This window comes from Rana temporaria, chromosome 3, assembly GCF_905171775.1.
Source record: "Rana temporaria chromosome 3, aRanTem1.1, whole genome shotgun sequence".
In the NCBI taxonomy this organism is placed as follows: domain Eukaryota; kingdom Metazoa; phylum Chordata; class Amphibia; order Anura; family Ranidae; genus Rana; species Rana temporaria.
In genome coordinates, this window is record NC_053491.1 from 391450241 (window position 1) to 391470250 (window position 20010).

Consider the following 20010-nt stretch of genomic DNA (forward strand, 5'->3'; position numbering starts at 1 on the left):
AGACAGGTGGGTGAGCCGTGTTTTTACTGCGTCCAATGTCCCCCGCCCCTCCTTGGGCTGTAAGGGCAGCTGAACTGAGGTGTACACATGTCACAGCTTGGATGCCCCCTGGTCCCTCGTTGCATTCTGCTGGCAGTACCACCACTAAAACTGACCTATTCTAAGTGGCGATGAAGCATTTACAGGGCTGAAACAGGTGGGGAGGAGGCGACATATAGCCTTCTCAATGCTGTCAAACACCTCTGAAAAGCGATCCACCACAGATAGATTTCAGAGGTGAAGGAAGGTCTACAACGCATCTTGTAACAGTACACATTGGACCAAGTCATGAGCATTGGGGGGCTGGAGCTAATCAGTGTGTGATGGCTACAAGCAATGCTTCTATTGCAACTTCTATCTACAATGACGAGAAAACAGCCCACATACTGTACATAACAGCCCCCCCCCCCCCTACTAGAGGAAAAGTAAAATCTGTGTCCATTCTAGGGATAGGTGTCCACTCTAGGCATGGCACAAGACAAGCTTTCTTTCTCAGACCAAATAACTGCCTTTTGTCCATCCAACAGGATCTGTATTGTTGCTATGTATACATCATATGACTATGGCAAGGAGTGAAGGGCTTAGCAGAAGAGGGGAAGCAAATGTCAGAGCAGAAGAAGGAATGTGAATGCCTCTTAGGCACACGATAGGTTAACCAGAGGAAGGACCGTTTTCATCGGTCCAAACCGATCGTGTGTAGGCCCCATAGGTTATTTAACCTTAGGTTAAAAAAATGGCAACTTGCTTTAAAATTTAACTGATGGATTCCTAACCGATAGGTCAAAACCGATCGTTAGTACGCACAGCCATCGGTTAAAAATCCACGCATGCTCAGAATCAAGTCGACACATGCTTGGAAGCATTGAACTTTGTTTTTTTTTCAGCACGTCGTTGTATTTTACGTCACCGCGTTCTGACACGATCGTTTTTTTTTTAACTGATGGTGTGAAGGCACGACGGACCATAAGTCAGCTTCATCGGTTAACCTAAGACGACCGTTGTCCTCTGGTTAACCTATCGAGTGTACGAGGCTTTATGAAGGCAATAAACATGGAAATGCACCTGTTCTACCGCCATTCCTAACTGGTCGGCTATAGAGGAAGCTGTGTGGTGCCAACAGAAGCTTGGTTGCAGCAGCAAAGGTGAGAATAGCCCTAGAAGTAGAATTTTATCATTGATCATCATCTCGTTTCTGTGAATTGTCCATTGTATAGTCTATCGTGGTTATGGGAGTTTCTCACCCAGGACAGTCCTGGAGCTGAAGATTTGTGGGTAGTATTCAATAAGCAATTCTGTGAACGTGTTTACTGGGACCAGAGCATTAATGGACGGGGCTCCTTCCTGCGGCCACACCAAATTCAGTCCAAACACACAGCCCAGGTTTGAGGCGGTCATCTTATTGCTGATGTTCTCCTGAGAAATCTGCCAAGGAAACAAATATTAAAGTTAATGCTAAGAAGAGAAACTAACATTTCAAACATCAGCAAGATCAAAGTACTATTCATTACTCTCAAAACTTCATATGTTGGGGGGTAAGAAGCCGGTCTCTCCAGGGGTGGAACTTCCCCAGAAATGTTTTGGTCTCCCAAAAGGGAATAACCTAGGTGTTTTCTTGAATTTGGACACCCAAGTTTATCATTTACATTACGTTATGGTGAATATAGGGGGGCATGAAAAGATCACAGTAGATGTAGGAATTCTGAGATATCTCAGCCATCGAGAAACAGTGACAACAGTGACATATCCAGTTGTACACAGGCAAATAGTTCAAACTTTCAGGAATTATCATCAGCTGACCATTAATGGTACACTCTGGACCAGGCCCCTTTTTGCGATTCGGCACTGCGTCGCTTTAACTGACAATTGCGTGGTCGTGCGACATGGCTCCCAAACAAAATTGGCGTCCTTTTTTTCCCACAAATAGAGCTTTCTTTTGGTGGTATTTGATCACCTCTGCGGTTTTTATTTTTTGCGCTATAAACAAATATAGAGCGACAATTTTGAAAAAAAATGCAATATTTTTTACTTTTTGCTATAATAAATATCCCCCAAAAATATATAAAAAAATTGTTTTTTTCCTCAGTTTAGGCCGATCCGTATTCTTCTAGATATTTTTGGTAAAAAATCGCAATAAGCGTTTATCGGTTGGTTTGCGCAAAATTTATAGCGTTTACAAAATAGGGGATAGTTTTATTGCATTATTATAAAAAAAAATTTTTTTACTACTAATGGCGGCGATCAGCGATTTTTTTTTGTGACTGCGACATTATGGCGGACACTTCGGACAATTTTTACACATTTTTGGGACCATTGTCATTTTCACAGCAAAAAATGCATTTAAAATGCATTGTTTATTGTCGAAATTACAGTTGCTGTTTGGGAGTTAACCACAGGGGGCGCTGAAGGAGTTATGTTTCACCTAGTGTGTGTTTACAACTGTAGGGGGGTGTGGCTGTAGGAGTGACCTCATCGATTGTGTCTCCCTATAAATGGCATGACACGATCGATGCAGCCGCCACAGTAAAGCACGGGGAAGCCGTTTACACACGGCTCTCCCCGTTCTACAGCTTCGGGGACCGATCGCTGGACCCCAGCCGACTGAATGGACAGAAAATAAAACAGCTCTCATATATGTAGAGCCAGATTTAGATTTTGGGGGCACATCAGGTTCTAGGGGCCCCTCATACCCAGAGTTGGTTTACATTCTCCATGACATATTTTTAAAATGTGTGACACAACGTCATTCTAAGGTCATGCGTGCACACACACTCCGTCATAGCGCTCTATGTGTGGTTCGCTTGACCTGCCAATTTTTTTTAAACAATGCAATGTACTAATCAAGAGTAAAAACTTTTACAGATGATGGTCGCAAAATATCACTTCCCAAGATACATCTAATAAAAGAAGTATTTTTTTATTATTATGTATTTTATATTATTTTATTATTATTAATTTGTATTGTTGTATTTTGTTTTATATTGTTTTATATTATTTTTTATCAAAAGGGGGCCCAGGGCAGCTGCCTCTTTTACCCTTATAAATCCAGCACTGTGTATATATATATATATATATATATATATATATATATATGCCACCTATGTGTTTAGCTCTTTGTCTGCCGTTGCGTTTTAAGTCTCCAGGCATCACTGCTGAATCTGACAAGGGCTTTACCAATTATTTTCCTTATATAAAAGTGGAAAAAGAAAATTGCCATTACATGTATCTGTAATACACCCAAGGGAAAACAACATCTTACTATCTCTTAATGCCACAAATTGTGTTTATCAGGTTGCCTCAGTCTGGAATTCAGTATGCTTGTCAGTAACTCCTGGAACTCCCATTGCCCAAAGTCCTAAGGGCCAGATTCACAGAAGAAATACGCCGGAGTATCTACTGATACTCCGGCATATTTTCAAATTTGCCGCGTCGTATCTTAATTTGTGATTTACAAACAAGATACGACGGCATTTGGCTAAGATCCGACAGGCTTACTGCTTCGTACGCCTTCGGATCTTAGGCTGCAATACTTCGGCCGCCGCTGGGTGGAGTTCGCGTCGTTTTCCAGCGTCGGGTATGCAAATTAGCTTTTACGGCGATCCACGAAGCTACTCACGTGCGTTACGTCGTCGCAAGTCGTTTTTTCCCGTCGCAAAGTTAAGCTTGCTTTTTCATGGCTTAACTTTACACCAGCCATGTTAAAGTATGGCCATCGTTCCCGCGTCGAATTTAAAAAAAAAATTGTTGGCGTAAGTACGTTACGCACGTCGCCATTCACAAACACGTCGGGGCGCCGTAATTTCGCGCAAAGCACGTCTGGAAATTTACTAACGGAGCAAACGCAGAACGTTTGGCGTGGGAGCGCGCCTAATTTAAATGGTACACGTCCCATTTGAATTAGGCGGGCTTGCGCCGGACGGCTTTACGTTACACCGCAGTAAGTTTACACGCAAGTGCTTGGTGAATCAGGCACCTGCGCTGAAAACTTGCGGCGGTGTAACGTAAAGACGATACGTTACGCCACCGCGATTCTTTCTGAATCTGGCCCTAAGTTTCCAGCTCCACAATGCAGTATCCTGGCAGCAGAGGGGCTCCACAGCACATGGCACTTGACCAGTGACTGCAGGATCATCCAGAAGAGGCACTGTGAAATCCGTAGTTTATATGGGATTTTTTCTTTTAATTACGTTAAACGTTTTGAAAAATATCTGCTATGAGCATTAATAAAAGAAGGATTAATGCATAAGATATGAGCCTCCTGTCTGATGTATAATCCCTGATTAATCTGTCTAAAATGAAGCACTTAAAAAAAAAAAAAAAGATATTGGGGAAAGGTGTTTCATTTGACTCGATCGGGCACTACTGCTGGAAAATCTGTCATTCTTTATTTTATTAATATACCTCTAAGGCAAAGCGGGCGGACACTCGGATTTTAGCGCCGTTGCAGTGTTTGCCGGCCAGCACTGGCAGTTTGTTGATTGATTTTAATTATTGCCTAGAGGTGCTCTTCAAATCCAAATAAAAACATATTATCATGAAAAGTGAATGGAGTGAAAATGAATGGTTTATCTATTTATGTTGCTTTTCCATAACACATTCTGCCATAATAATGTGGTTCCGCCCGCGCGATTAAAAAGCTAATGACTTTAATGTGTCACATGGGGAATCGCTAATATCATTCTTCTAACTAATCAGATTTATATTCACATTGAGATAAACATTTCTGTCAAACTGACTTCTGTTCAAGCCGCCAGAAATCTCCTTGTGAGTGCGCTCTGCTAACTCAAAATTAAAGGAAAATTGGATGCCAATAGTTTAAGGACAGCTTAAAATACATGGCAGTCTAAACAAGTCCTAAGTACAGTTCCAATGTGATGCACAAGCCTCAAAGTAAAGTCCCTGAGCCAAATCCTCCTTCATTTGTGTCTCACATGTCCCCCTCTCAGACACTGCAGCTCACAATGGGAAAGTTGCAGCAACAAAGGTAGTGCTGGCAATCCCGGACGCAATGAGCGGGACTAGGTGCTGATGGAGGCTACAGGCTTGTAAATAGGCAGTGCCAATATTGATGGCCATGCCCCTGCAACATCTCCTCCTATTGTAATACAAGCAGGCACAGCCTACATGGGGGTGACAACTCAATTCTGAATTCAGGAACAGTGTAGCATCATTGCCACCCAATCATAGGAAGCTGCAATAGGTGGACTTCTCTGGCTGGATCAACAGCTACTTGTGGGGTGTTGCCGGGGGACCAAGAGAAAACTGACAGTGCCTACAAGGGAGGTAGCAGTCACATTGTTGGAGTGAAGGTGAGTATAGTTCTGCTTAAAGTGATTGTAAAGGTTTTCTTTTCTTATAACAAACATGTTATATCTGCAAAACGTGCAAAATAAACAACACGGTAGAGTCACTCAGGTGTAAATGGGACCCTACTGGCCAGATCACCAGGTGAAAACAGAGGGGAGAGACGCCAAAGAAAAGAAAACTAATGCAGCCACCACATTTAATGATTGGTAAACTGCAATATATTACATTTTTGGTTTTGGCATTTAATACGGCTTGTGTATTCAAAAACAAAATAATATTTTCAGCTTTGGATAAAGTGTGGAAGAATTAGAATTCTGTCTGTGTCCCCAGCTGGGGAGATTCAACCTCTCTTTTTGTCCAGGTTAGCAATACCAATGAAACTATAAAGTGATGGGAGAGCCAAAGGCCTACAACTGTCACTGGGACAGGCAAAGAGGGGTAATTATTCAATTGTGATATTGGTTGCAGTGACAAATAAGATGCACGTTCCCCATTTAATGCACTTTTACTTTGGGGGGATTTCCTCTCACTTCCTGTTGTGTCTCTGAGATAGGAAGTCAAGGGAAATACTAAAAAAAATACAAATCCTTTTAAAACTATACATTTTAGCTGTTCTTTTTTTTTTAACAATAGATTTAGCTGTTCTTATTATATTTATTATTTAATATATTCAGCCCTGCAAACCACAGTAACATGTCCTACAAAAAAAAAAAAGGTAAAACAGGTGGTGTGATCTTGCCTTCTTTGCCGTTATGTATGATTGGCCAGCTCAGCACACACCACGCCCCCATTCTCACTTGCCAGATTTAAAAGTAAAATACCCATTTCCCTGAAATGGTAAAACAATGAATGGCATTATAAAAGTAAAATGGCTCCTCTAGTCTAGGAAGCTAAAAGCGATTATGAAGATGTGGATTTAATGCAATCTTTGCTTTTAATGGACTCTGCTCTGACCATACCACAAGGCTCTGCGGGCTAATTACCGGTGGCATTATGGTGAGGGCACGCACACCTCATTAGCGCCTCAAGTACCTGAGCTCTTAGTGCCTGCATCAAGATGATGCATCTGTTGTAGAACAAATGTCGATCACCGGGAGCTGCACGTACGATTGTTCTTCAAACAGCAATCATTGACACTAGGGGCTTTCTTAAGAGCCCCCGTTAACGTTAATGAAGCGCGGCGAGATTAGCTGGAACTGAACCTATTACGTTTCTTGATATGCTGGTAATGGAATTTTGTTAATTCCATTATGGATAGGCTTGTAGTGTGTAAAAAATTTAAGGGAAGGTCTCTTCGCTGCCCATTACCCAATCAGGAATTCTTTTCATTGCACACTCTCCGTAGAGATAATAGATGTCAAGACAACAAGAAATAGGAGCGATGCCATCAATAACCTCCACACGTGTTCTACGTTCCATCTGGTTGGTGGCTACATCTTTTGTATGTCCGACCACTACAGGGGGCGGAAACATGACTACCTGTGGTCTGCCTTTGGGGTGGAGTGAGGCTTGGTGTCATCCAATCCAGAAGTGGGGTGGCAGCCATTGGACTCTGCAGGGGATGGCACTGGGCAAAAGCAGGGTACTTCAGCAAAAGCTGCATTTACTGTATGTGTTAACAGGGGCTGCCGGGTGGTATGTGTAAGTATGGTGTAGTGCAGAAGTAAACTGAGCAGGGTGACGTTTGTACAGTACACCTGCAGCCTTTGATCTGCTCACAGGAGCTTCTGTAAAATACATTGGGCCAGATCCACAGAAGAATTACGCTGGCGGATCTATTGATACACTGCGTAATTTAAAATTTCCCGCGTCGTATCTTTGTTTTGCATCTACAAAACAAGATACGACTGCATCTGGGCTTGATCCGACTCGCGTACGTCTTAGTACGCCGTCGGATCGTAGGTTTCTTTTTTTCCGCCGGCCACTAGGTGGCGTTTCCGTCGAATTCCGCGTCGAGTATGCAAATTAGCTAGTTACGGCGATCCACGAACGTACGTCCGGCGCATTTTTTTACGTTGTTTGAGTTCGGCTTTTTCCAGCGTATAGTTACCCCTGCTATATGAGGCGTACTCAATGTTTTGAGTTGCGTAGAATGACGTCACCGTCGTAAACATTGGCTTGTTCCGGTTTAATTTCGAGCATGTGCACTGGGATACCCCCACGGACGGCGAATGCGCCTTTTAAAAAAAACGTTGTTTACGTCGGGTCACAACGTATTTACGTAAAACACGCCCCCATCACATCGATTTGAATTGCGCGCCCTTACGCCGCCAAAGATACACTACGCCACCGTAACTTACGGCGCGCATTCTTTGAGGATTAAAAAAAAGTAAGTTACGGTGGCGTAGTGTATCTTAGATACGCTACGCCCGACGCAAATATGCGCCGATGTACCTGGATCTGCCCCATTGTAATAATATTGTTAAATTGGATTTGTGAATAAAAACTGTAATGGATGTTGCTTTAATCATTCAAACAGGCAGCACAGACAAGGCCATGCTGGGGTGGGCAGAGCGGGGAAGGTGAAAGCTGCAGGAAATTCGTGCTGGGTACTTCTGTAAAGTGTAAAAGGGTACACCAAAAACAGAAAAAAAGTGACATGGGCATCATTACTGACTATTCGCAAACAAATGTATCATTCAATCAATACAAATGATTCCATAATAGAGGAAAATTTAAGCTAAGCTCTATTAATGTGCCAACATCCCTTCAAATGTCACCAATAAAATTCCTGTGGATATTGGGTGTATTGAGTATATGGGAGTTTACAAACCCGTGCATGACAACAACCCCACCAGCATCATCATGGCCTGTCTAGGCCACAAACGCTCAGTTTGCTAAGAGAGATTTGGTATATCTTTAAAACTAATAACAAACCGGAAGTCGAACGGGCCGCCATTTTCTGTGAGCTAGTCTCAATACACTAGCTTCTCCACACAGGGAGCACTATGTGTATTATACTTTTTTGAGCTTCCGTACATTTATATTGTGAAATCACAAAGGATGGAGATGGATTGAAGAATACCAGATCTGGCTTAAGGGAAAAGCGCATTAGATTTGATGATTATTGGGCCAAACCTAGAAGGTGAGAGCATTGGCACATTTGGTGATGGGTTTTGTACAATAATGCCGCGTACACACAATCGGAAATTCCGACAAGAAAACCGTGGATTTTTTTCCAATGAAATGTTGGCTCAAACTTGTGTTGCATACATACGGTCACACACAATTCTACACTGTCAAGAACGCGGTGACGTACAACACTACGACGAGCCGAGAAAAATTAATTATGTGTCGACTTGATTCCGAGCATGCGTACAGACGATTGGAATTTCCGACAAGAATTTTTCCCGTCGGAAAACTTGAGAACCAGCTCTCATATTTTTGCTGTCGGAAATTCCAAGAGAAAAAGTCAGATGGGGCTTACACACAATCGGAATTTCCGACCGAAAGCGCACATCGAACTTTTCTTATCGGAAATTCCGATCGTGTGTACACGGCATAAAGATTTAAAGCGACGCACACACGCATTCACAGAAAAGGATGCAGCAATTTCAGCACAACAAGATGAAAAATTTATAATGGACATTTTCTTTAATATTTTATGGACTTTTTACTTCATATTTTATTTGTTTAATGTGTTTTGGATGCACGTGATTTCGTGATTTGGATAAATGAATATGGGGAGATTCCTTTTTGTATTGAGAAATTGCACTAATATTGAAGATAAATGGTTTGTTTTAATTGTTTTCATATTCAGTATAAATCATACTGCACGGCACTGTTGAATATATTTATGATTTGGTATATCTTTATTCCCTGGATCTAGGGATCCCTGTGAGCTCTCCGTGACATGAACCTCTGTCCAGAAGTCTCCTGGGTGGACAGTTTGGGATTGTTTTGAATCAAACTTTATGGACCTTGCTTTGTGCACTCACTGGTCAAAATTCTTTGGTGGCAGGGGGTGGGGTGATTATGGTGTGGGGTTGTTTTTTAGGGGTTGGGCTTGACCCCTTAGTTTCAGTGAAGGGAATTCTTAAGGCGTCAGCATACCAAGACATTTTGGACAATTTCATGCTCCCAACTTTGTGGGAACAGTTTGGGGATGGTCCCTTCCTATTCCAACATGACTGTGCACCAGTGCACAAAGCAAGGTCCATAAAATCATGGATGAGCAAGTTTGGGGTGGAGGAACTTCACTTACATGTACAGAGTCCTTTCCTCAACCCGATAGAAAATCTTTGGGATGAATTAGAGCGGAGACTGCGAGCCAGGCCTTCTTGTCCACCTCAGTGCCTGACCTCACAAATGCACTTCTGTAAGAACAGTCAAACATTCCCATATACACACTCCTTAACCCTGTGGACAGACTCTGCAGAAAAGTTGAAGCTGTTATATCTTCAAAGTGTGGGCCAACTCGATATTGAACCCTATGGACTAAGACTGGGATGCCATTAATCACTGTAATAATAACATATCTGTTTTCATATAATTGTTGTTTTCATACATGTGCTTATAAAGTTCCACATATACCCACAGGAATTTATTGGTGCTACAAGTTCATATGTCTGTGAAAATACCATATATATTCATGCATATCATATTCTCCAAGTGCAAATCCCAACATGTAAGCCTAATTGGATAATAAATGTATTCACTTGCAAAATATCAGACAGACAATGTCACGTGAAATAATGAGATTAATTTCTCTTCACAGACACCTGTAGGTATTGGGGGAACCATACTGGAAAAATTCCATTAATCAGGGATTATGTGTATCCATTGTGATACGAATGATGAAGAGTGCTCAATCTTTTTGGTGCGTATCCCATTAAGATATACAGTCCACTTCTCTAGCACAATTCAGACTGAGACAAGGTATTGTAAAGGAACATCCAATGAAGGCTACTGAGCCATGAGTCATCAGTAATAGTATGCAGTTCATTTATGTTGCATGATCCAATTAGAAGTGAATATTTTAGGTATAGCAGCACATCTGGCATGGACTACAAAGTTCCAGCATACTTCACTACTCCCTGTCAGGGCCGGCCCTACCATGGGACCCGATGGTACCATTGTACCAGGCAGCACGTTCAGGGGGGCAGCAAATTTCCTGCCTGCACGCCATCCCATTCAGCCAGCTCCACTCTCCACTCCACTGTGGGGCTAATTGCCGCCCGACCGCTCCTCCCGTTCTGCTCTCCGCTCCACTGTGGGATAAATTGCATGACTAGAGCCATAACAGGTCCTTTTTATACTCCTATATACATGTATAGAGCCATGATAGGTCCACTTTAGTTATCATGATATAAAATAATGGATGTGGGGGCATTTTGGTGGGCGTAATTTTTAATTTTTTGGGGGGGGGCAGCATTTCGTTCTTGGTACCAGGCAGCACAATGTCTTGGGCGGGCACTGCTCCCTGTATATACACAATGTCCATACCTGATCCCAACACAACCACACAGACATGAGGAACAGGCTTATTAGTGATAAAATCACTGGCATCTCACTGCTTTTTCTCTTACTACTAATTGTCTGGGATGGCTATATGGACACAGTGACTACATACTTAGAGGCCCATTTATAAAAAATGTGCTGCATTAATGTCTGCGCATTTGCACAGCCGTCACTAAAAATCCCAGTAATGCTTCAATGTTTATTTCCTTTAAATTGGCAGCTCCATCTAGTGGCCATAAAATGTGTTATTTTCCTGAACAGACACCTTGCTGAGATTATTCGTGGTGGTTGTGTGAAGGCCCAGACATTCACAGAGCATTTTTTTTTTTTTAAAAAGACCACATTGTCTACGCTCTTTTGGTGCAATATGTGCTCTATACTTACCACTTTCAGAAAACAGATGAGATATTTCAGCACGGCATAGTTATGATCTGGGAGTCTGTGTACGATCTCTTTACAGCTGTTTACACGTAGGATACTCTCCACACCTAAAAAAACAAGAATGTAATACAGAGCATCGAGAAGGGAAGATCAGCAGAGAAACAAAGTGCAGCATATATTCACATTGGGACATGTAAGGTATCGAATTGTACTCCTAGGCTGCCTGATTGGTCTGTGTAACAGAATGGCCCGTGACACCCAGAGACCTTTGAAGGATGGGGGGTACTCCTGTGCCAGCGTCACTAATGACTCTTGGGTCTAGGGTCATCCTGTGCCCCTTTTGGGCATAGGGTGACTGAGAAATATTAATTATAAATGACATGAGATGGGACATTACTGATAATTCATGTTTTGCAGGATATCTTGGAATATTACAAGTTGTTAAAGTCTGACTCCAAATGGAGTGTTTTCATTCATTGGGTGGACACATGCTTTTGAGGTGTTAATTGCGTCTGCTCCTAGACATTTCATTGTGTGATGCTAATACTGTTTGTGTCCATTGTACTAATTAAGTCTGAAAGGTCAGATGTCTCCTTTCAGGGGTAGGGAATTAGCATGTCAATTATGTTTAGTAAAGGAATGTGTTTTGTGTAACAGGTGAGGGGAACTTGTCAGACACAGGATGTCTGGGGGATAATTAACTCACCTGAATGTCATTATCTAAAAGAATGTGATTGAAGCCCCATTGTGTGATGTGTGGGTGGAGTGTGTCTTTGTTCCTTTGATTACTGTAACATATTTAATATAATATATTAATAATATAAGAAAGCTAAGGAACCATTAAAAGAGTTCATTCATACATTTTGAAACCAGTAACAGAGCTTGTCGGTCTCGTTATTCTGGGGAATGGATCGGGTCGCGTCTGCTGGCTTGGTGGACTGTCGGATAAGCTGTCGTGGCTGATGGAATGGGAATATCGTAAACGGTGGTGACCGTTACAGTCTGCACCCAAAAATTTAATAAACCAATTAGAGTGGAAGTCTTCCACCCAGATTAGCAACATTTGCCTCTGTAGTGTGGATTTGACATGTATCTTCTGCATGTACTCTCTAGCTTTTAATTGACAAAAAAAAAAGTGTATAATACAATTTTCACCTTTTTAATATTTTTTTGTATCTCAGTGTTTCAGCCTCTTGTAGTCTGTATCGGGAAATCGTGTCACAGGGTGACAACATAGAACAACTGGCAGACAGGGACAGAATATTGTCACCCCATAAAAGAAAGTGCCTGAACAGGGACCTTCATGATAGGATCAGCAAAGATTATTTTTAATGAAAGCTGCAAATTTCAGAACTTTAGAAATTACTTTTTACATTACATATACTTTAAAAGCGATGTCTTCCCAAGAAAATATTTTTTTTTAGCAGCTTTCTAAATTGGAAACAAATTTTAAGGGATATTATGTTAATGCAAAACGTTAGTACAGTAAAACCTTGGTTTGCGAGCATAATTTGTTCCAGAAACATGCTTGTAATCCAAAGCACTTTACAGGGTATAAAAGAGAAAAAGGGCACCTCTAGGTGTAGCAATAAGTTGCTAAATGTTGTACCTTCATTAAATGTAACCATATTGCTACACTTAGAGGCTCCTCTCTTCTCTTTTATACTCAGTTGTGACATGACGTTACTCTTATATCAAGACATCACTTGTATTGTGTTGTGTTTAAATTTATTAAAACAATTTGCTTGTCTTGCAAAACGCTCTCAAACCAGGTTACTCTCAAACCAAGGTTTTAATGTACTAGGAATTATCTAACATTTTTAAAAGAGAAGTATGGGAATTATTTTCAAGAATGATACTTATCTAGGTGGATACAGCATCGGTCCAACGCTGCAGCTGTCCCCCCTCCGGCTCTAAGACTGAAAACCGAGCATTCAAACACCACTGATCACTTGGTTCTAAGAGCTCTGCGAGCAGAGAGCGGTGACTGACAGTCATTGCTCTCTGCTCTGCCCCCCGCGCTCATTGGAGCACTGAACTGTGGAGGGGGTGGGAGCGGCTGTGGCTTAGGCTCTCAGTGGCTTGCTGAGAGGCTGAGCCAGGTGCTGATCCAGGGTTGTGGCCGGATCCCAACCATATTGTCCCAATCTTTCCACAGGCTGGATCGGCTCTGTGACATCAGCTGACAACGAGCTTCAGTCCGTTGTCTGCTGAAAATAAGTCACAGGAGTGCAGAACGAACTGCACTCTTGTGATCTATAGGCGAAGTACAGCCAAATGAGCTTTGGCTGTACTTCTACTTTAATGAAAATGGAATTCACTTTTACAGTTTTCTTTATCTACATTTGTTTGTGTGTTTTCCAGCCTTAAGGAGGTGCTATAAATGGCACTTCTCCAGTTTCTGTACTTTGTGGGATTCCAGACATTGAGATCTGGTGACAAAAAGTTGCACTGACCTTTCTCTCCCAGTAGGGGAGGAGAGATGCTTTCAGTGCCCATTTATCTTTTTACGCTAATGACCGTTATTTCGCACCTTACTGTGTGGTGCAATAAAACAGCTTATTGAAATAAATGGGCTGCCAATGCAATCGACGCACTCCAAAATCAACCATGTCACAAAAGTTTGTGACGCATTGCAACATCCTACCATGCAGCACACTGCTAGGTATGTTATCACAATGCAAAGATGTAAGCTGGCCCTACAGTAAACTCAACCTATTAAAGTGGCCCAATGAGTAGCTGGAAGGGTGCTTGCACATATACTATATGGCCAAAAGTATTTGGACACTCAAAATATTGAGTTCAGGTGTACAAAGCCAGCTCCATACATTTTTTTAAATCTATGGGTTTTTGTTTCTATGCTCCTGGATTGCATTTAGCGGATTTAAACAAAGTCCAATTTTAAGGCCTCCCATCATAATTCATAATGCCGCTGCTCTGTCTCCTGTCTAGACGAGAGAACACCTCCACACTAGTGATGCCCACTTTTATGCACACGATCGGTCAAAAGTCCACCGGGAAAACCGAGAACCTGCTTGGTTGCTTTTCCCTGTGTACACACGGCCGGTTTTCCCGACATGAAAACTGCCATGACAGCTTTGGTCGGGAAAACCGGCCATGTGTATGCTCCCTCGCAGAGTTTCCCATAGGAAAACTGCTGAGCAAAAAAAACCGCAGAGAATCGCAAATTCCTGTCGGGAAAACCGCTATGGAGCATACACACAGCCGGTTTTCCCGACCAAATGCAAACATGGCAGTTTTCCCGTCGGGAAAAACAATCTTGTGTACGAGGCATAAGCTTCAATTGTATTTTGAGTCCACCTAAATCCCCCCTCTTCCTCCCATCAGTACCCTGTATAGGAAATCCAACCACAAGCCACATTTCAACTTTCAGCTGTAGACAAGCAATACAATTTCACCTTATTGTTCTGAACTGAGATTTCCCTAGAAAAACTATGTATTTGTTGAATTACATTTTCCCAGAGTTCTCAATTTAGTATGGGTAGCTGTAAACTCACTGGTGATCCTCAGTATGCGTTGGTAAGACTGAAAGGTCAGCAAAGGATCCGGCAGTTCACGCAGGAAGGTCTTCAGGATTCCAGCAGGTATGTGCGGATCACCATACTCATCAAAATTCACGGCCTTCCCTGCAAAGTCACAAGAATACATTGATTGGTTATGCTCATTAATATTTAGCTGTTCAACATAGAAAGAAGCTGCTGAATAGTAATTGGATGTTATCAGTAAGTGAAGCATTAAACCAATTGAGAATCACACAGCAAGTCATTACTGTATAACTTCCCCGCTTATTGTTTTTTATAGACAGATATAGCAAGGGTGTGCATTCCAAAGAGAAGAAACTGCAATAAATGCGCATTTTTATTATTATTATTTTTTACATGCCCGATAGCAGTGAGGTGAATATAACTAGGGAGAACATTAGGTTTCGTTTTAAAGCCCATCTGAAATCACAGAAACAGCCATGTATTCAGGCAGACATTTTACTAAACGCCTCCACTTTCTTATTACAGCAATTGTGAAGAGTGTCTAAATATGACTGTATTCAGCATTCAGTAACAGACCAGGTCACATATGTCCTCCTCCAAGAACATGCCTCCCGTTGGCCTTCAGACACAGCTGACCACAGATCAAGGTAAAGGGCCAATCACAGCAGCCCTTTACCATGTGATCATCACAGCTGACCACATGTAAACAAACTTGCCGGTTTTTGGCATTCCTTTCCTCACGTGCACAGCGTGAGGAAAGGAGAGACTGTAACTGGCAAGTGTGACAGGGGACATTTGCACTGATCCTGATTATTAGTGCAGCCCCAACAGTGCCAATCAATGCCTATCAGTGCCCATCAGTGCTGCCTATAAGTGGCCATCTGTGAAGCCTAGTCAGTGCCCCCGAGTGCTGCCTATAAGTGCCCATATGTGCAGCCTGGTGAGTGCCCCCTCATCAGTGCCCATCAGTGCTTATCTGTGCAGCCTATAGGTGCCCCCCTCATCAGTGCAGCTCATCAGTGCCACCTCATCAGTGCACATCAGTGCAGCCTCACCAGAGCCCATCTGTGCAACCTCATCAGTGGACCTCAGTGCAGCCTATCAGTGCAGTCTTATCAGTGCCCATCAGTGAAGAAGGAAAATTACTTAATACATTTTTTTTAGAACGAAAACTAAAAAGGTATTTTTCAAAATATTTGGTCTAGCAAAAAATATAAAACCTAGTGGTAATTAAAAGGCATCAAAATAAAGTTGAATTTGTGTGGAAAAAAAAAGATAAAAAATTCATATGGGCACAGTGTTGCATGATCGCGCAATTGTCATTCAAAATGTGACCGCGCTGAAATCTGAAAATTGGTCCAGGCAGGAAGGGTGTGAAAGTGCCCGTCACTCAAGTGGTTAAGGTATATCACAGCAAAAAAATCATTCCTATGGAGGAAAATTAATGTCTTGCTTAGGCCGCGTACACACGGTCGGACAAAACCGATGAGAATGGACCGAGGTTCAGTTTAATCGGTCCAAACCGACCGTGTGTATAGCCCATCGGTCTGTTGTCCTTCGGTCCAAAATTGTAAAACATGCTTTAAAATCGAACCGATGGACCGCTGCCCGATCGGACCAAACCGATGGTTAGTACAGAAAGCATCGGTTCAAATCCCGTGCATGCTCAGAATCAAGTCGACACATGCTTGGAAGCATTGAACTTCGTTTTATTCAGCAGTTCGTGTGTTTGACGTCGCTGCGTTCTGACCCGATCGGTTTTTGGAACGATGGTGTGTACGCACATCAGACCATCAGGCCACTTCAGCGGTGAACCGATGGAAATGGCCCGTCGGACCATTCTCATCGGTTTTGTCCGACCGTGTGTACGCGGCCTTATACTTCACACTAATGAAATATGGGGGTGATTATTATTTATTAACAATTTTGTAAATATACTTCACTCTGTGTTTGGGCATTGCATTATGATGCCATCCGTCATGTCACTGCAACACCTAGGAATTTTAATTCAATAGGTGTAAGAGTGCGCTGGATAACACAAATATATGGAGTGTTTACCCTCCCAGCAGTGATTCAGCTTGGCTCACCCTGCAACCCCTTCCCAGCAGTGACTCGGCAGCTTGGCTCGCCATGTTCCCCCCTTGCCATCAGTGATTCAGCAGCTTGTCTGACCTTGCTCCCCCTCCCAGCAGTGATTCAGCAGCTCAGCTCACCCTGTGTCCCCTCACAGCAGTGACTTGGCGATTGGCTCACATTGCTCCAGAAGTCTCAGAACTCTGGCAAGGCACAGGTTGCTTAGCTGCCGAGTTACTTCTAGGAGGGGGAAGCAAAGAACTTGCCTGCTAATTCACTGCTAAGAGATAACTCACTTACTTCTTGTCCAGATGCCAGGGTGCCACAGAGTTTAAATTGATGAAAAATCTCTACAATGGGAGCAGAGGCAGGCACAAAAAACATGGGCTAGATTCAGCATTGATTTACGCCGGCGTATCCATAGATACGCCGCGTAAATTCAAAGCTGCGCCGGCATATCTTCTTTCTGTATTCAGAAAGCAAGATACGCCGACATTAGCCTAAGATCCGACTGGCGTAAGTCTCTTACGCCGTCGTATCTTAGGGTGCATTCTCACGCTGGCCGCTAGGTGGCGCTTCCGTAGTTTTCGACGTAGAGTATGCAAATTACCTAGTTACGCCGATTCACAAACGTACGTGCGCCCGGCGGTAGTTTTTTACATTGTTTGCGTAAGGCTTTGTCGGCGTTACGTTGCTCCTGCTTCTATGAGGCGCACGCAATGTTAAGTATGGACGTCGTTCCCGCTTCGATTTTTGAATTTTTAACGTCGTTTGTGTAAGTCGTTCGCGAATAGGGCTGGACGTCATTTACGTTCACATCGAAACCAATACGTCGTTGCGGCGTACTTGGGAGCAATGGACACTGGGATATGTACACGGACGGAGCAAGTGCTTTGTGAATACTGCACTTGCTCCTGTAAGTTGCGGCGGCGTATCGTAAATACGATACGCTGCGCCGCCGTAACTATGCGCGCCCCTACCTGAATCTAGCCCCCTGTGTCTGCAGGCAACTGCCTCACATTTGATCTGTCAGATAAACAGCTATGTAGTGCAACATCCAGTAACCAACTCATTTTATATCCACTGAGGAAGAACCTGGCTCTACATAGTTGTTGGTATATTTTGCTGATCTTGCACTTCAATTCTCAAACAAAGTCTGAAAATGTGTGCAAGGTAGGTTGTAGTACCCATGATGCACCTGGGCAGCAGCTGCGGCATAAAATAAAACTGTTGAAGGCCTTAATAATCTCGCTGCTTGTGACATTTCACCTGTCATTACAGAGAAGAATGAACTCAAGTCAAGAGACAAAATGATTTATTCTTACGATGCCATTCGCCGTAGCGGCCACACAAGGTAACTTCACCCCGGGAGGCATATTTCACGCAGGACGGTAACCTGTTCTAGTACAGTTCATAATAGCCAATATCTCGTCTCTATGAATCAACACCCCCCCCCCTTCCTTCTCCATTCAACAAACTGTAAATTCCTACAGCTGTGTCCCTAGCGGCCTCCATACATCTCCCGCTAACGTGACATCTACATTACAAATGGCTTTATGATTAACTAATTAAATGAGCGGTGGTAGGGACGGTAAAATAGATTCATTATCGGCGAGGGGACTCGCTTCGGTGCTCCCACAGTGCTCGGGGAAATACTGACCCAGATTATACAGCTTCTGGATGTCTTTGATGATGTGAACGGCGACTGATCTTCGAAAGAGACCTTCAGTGCGCAGACCTGGGAGACAAAACAAAACGTTTGTAGACTTACTGCAGACTGCATAAAATAGAAATATCACTTAAGAATGTTTGCAGGTAGTTTGTAATGTCCCCCCAATAAACTATAATTCGAGGCAGGCTGTATATTTTGCTCCCCTCTGTTAGCATAGAACTTTAGCAGAATTTTTTTTAAAAATTTAAAGCAGAATTCCAGGGGAAAAAAATATAAAGCAATAGCAAAAATAAATATAAATAAAGCAGCATTTTTTTGCAGCATTATTCAGTGCTGTCCCTGCAGTAAGTCTTTTTTGCCACTAGATGTCACCAATCTTTCTGGCTGAATGACCACCATCATCATTCAACTCACTCCCTGGAGGTTCAGGCAGTCATGGACACACCCCCAAGGGAACGCATCATCATGAAGCCTGGGCCTACAGTACTACATGGTGTTCACATTAATAAGTTTGTCATTTTTATACTGCTACACTGTTACCCTGATAAATTACAAAATAATGAATTGGTGTTGATAGGTACAGTTAATACGTTTGAATTTCCCAGCAACGGCCAATCAGTTTCCAGCTTTCATTGATTTATTTTTAAGCACAGATTAAAAAAATTAAAATAAAAAAATAAAGAAAATAAAACATTAAACCTGCTTAGATATTCTTGGTTTCTGCCTAAATAGCCTCAAAGCACTTTTACTACACGTTACTTTTAAACTACAAAGGTCGTACACATTAACAGAAAAAGAAAAGAAAATATACAAATAAATCTAAAATAAAAATAATTGTAGCCATTGTAATAATGCTACTGAACAAATGTGTACATTTTGCTTCGGTACAGAATAAACAAACACTCGTTAAAGAAGCAATTTGTATAACATGTACAAAAGGAACTCGCTGTGTTTGTACAATTAAAATATAAGCCATTAAAGCACAAGACAATTGTTCAGACTGAGAACTGAAAGAACAGCTAAGGCAGAACTCCAGGCAGATATGAAAAGACATAAAAGGAACACCAAGAGCACATTTACACTTTCACTTTGCAGTAACATATGTTCATCAATGTTACACGCATTATTGCATTGCAGTGTCTTATGTTGAGTAGCAAGTAACGCATGTTAACGCTTTATTTTAAATGGCACTTCGACGCACTAAGGCAAAGCAGCTTTGTTTCATTACAAAAAAAGGTCACTTCCAGTGTTCAGTACATCAGGATGTGTTGGCAGCTCATTCATTTCAATAGGTGTTCTGAATGCAATGCACATTAATAATGAAAACGTAAAACAAAAACAGTATCTGCTGACCTATTAAACAGATACTCACCTGTCCCAGGATCCAGCACTGTGCCCACCCGAGATGTTTTTCCACTGGTGATCCCAAGCTCCGGGAACTTAAGCTTGCAGCTTCACAGCCGACTGCCCACTGTGCATGGTCTCGCTGCCTTCTGGGATCTGTGACGTGTCCCAGAAGACTGCGGGGAGGAAGGGGAGGAGAAGAACCAGGCTTTCTGAGTGGAAGTGTGAGTG

The 20010-nt window shown here is 42.5% G+C and overlaps 1 protein-coding gene across 2 annotated transcripts in view; it reads right to left on the bottom strand.

Moving 5' to 3' along the window:
• Window positions 1-1217: 1217 nt before the first annotated feature.
• The window catches only part of ARHGAP8 (Rho GTPase activating protein 8), an 89893-nt gene continuing 71100 nt past the window's right edge, over window positions 1218-20010 (bottom strand). For both annotated transcript variants that reach the window (XM_040345807.1, XM_040345806.1), the window contains 4 exons: window positions 18424-18501; window positions 14703-14831; window positions 11188-11291; window positions 1218-1461 (listed from right to left, as the gene is read on the bottom strand). In XM_040345807.1, the coding sequence (XP_040201741.1) occupies window positions 1264-1461; window positions 11188-11291; window positions 14703-14831; window positions 18424-18501 (509 nt within the window). In that variant the 3' untranslated portion in view covers window positions 1218-1263. The remainder of the gene's footprint in view (window positions 1462-11187; window positions 11292-14702; window positions 14832-18423; window positions 18502-20010) is intronic.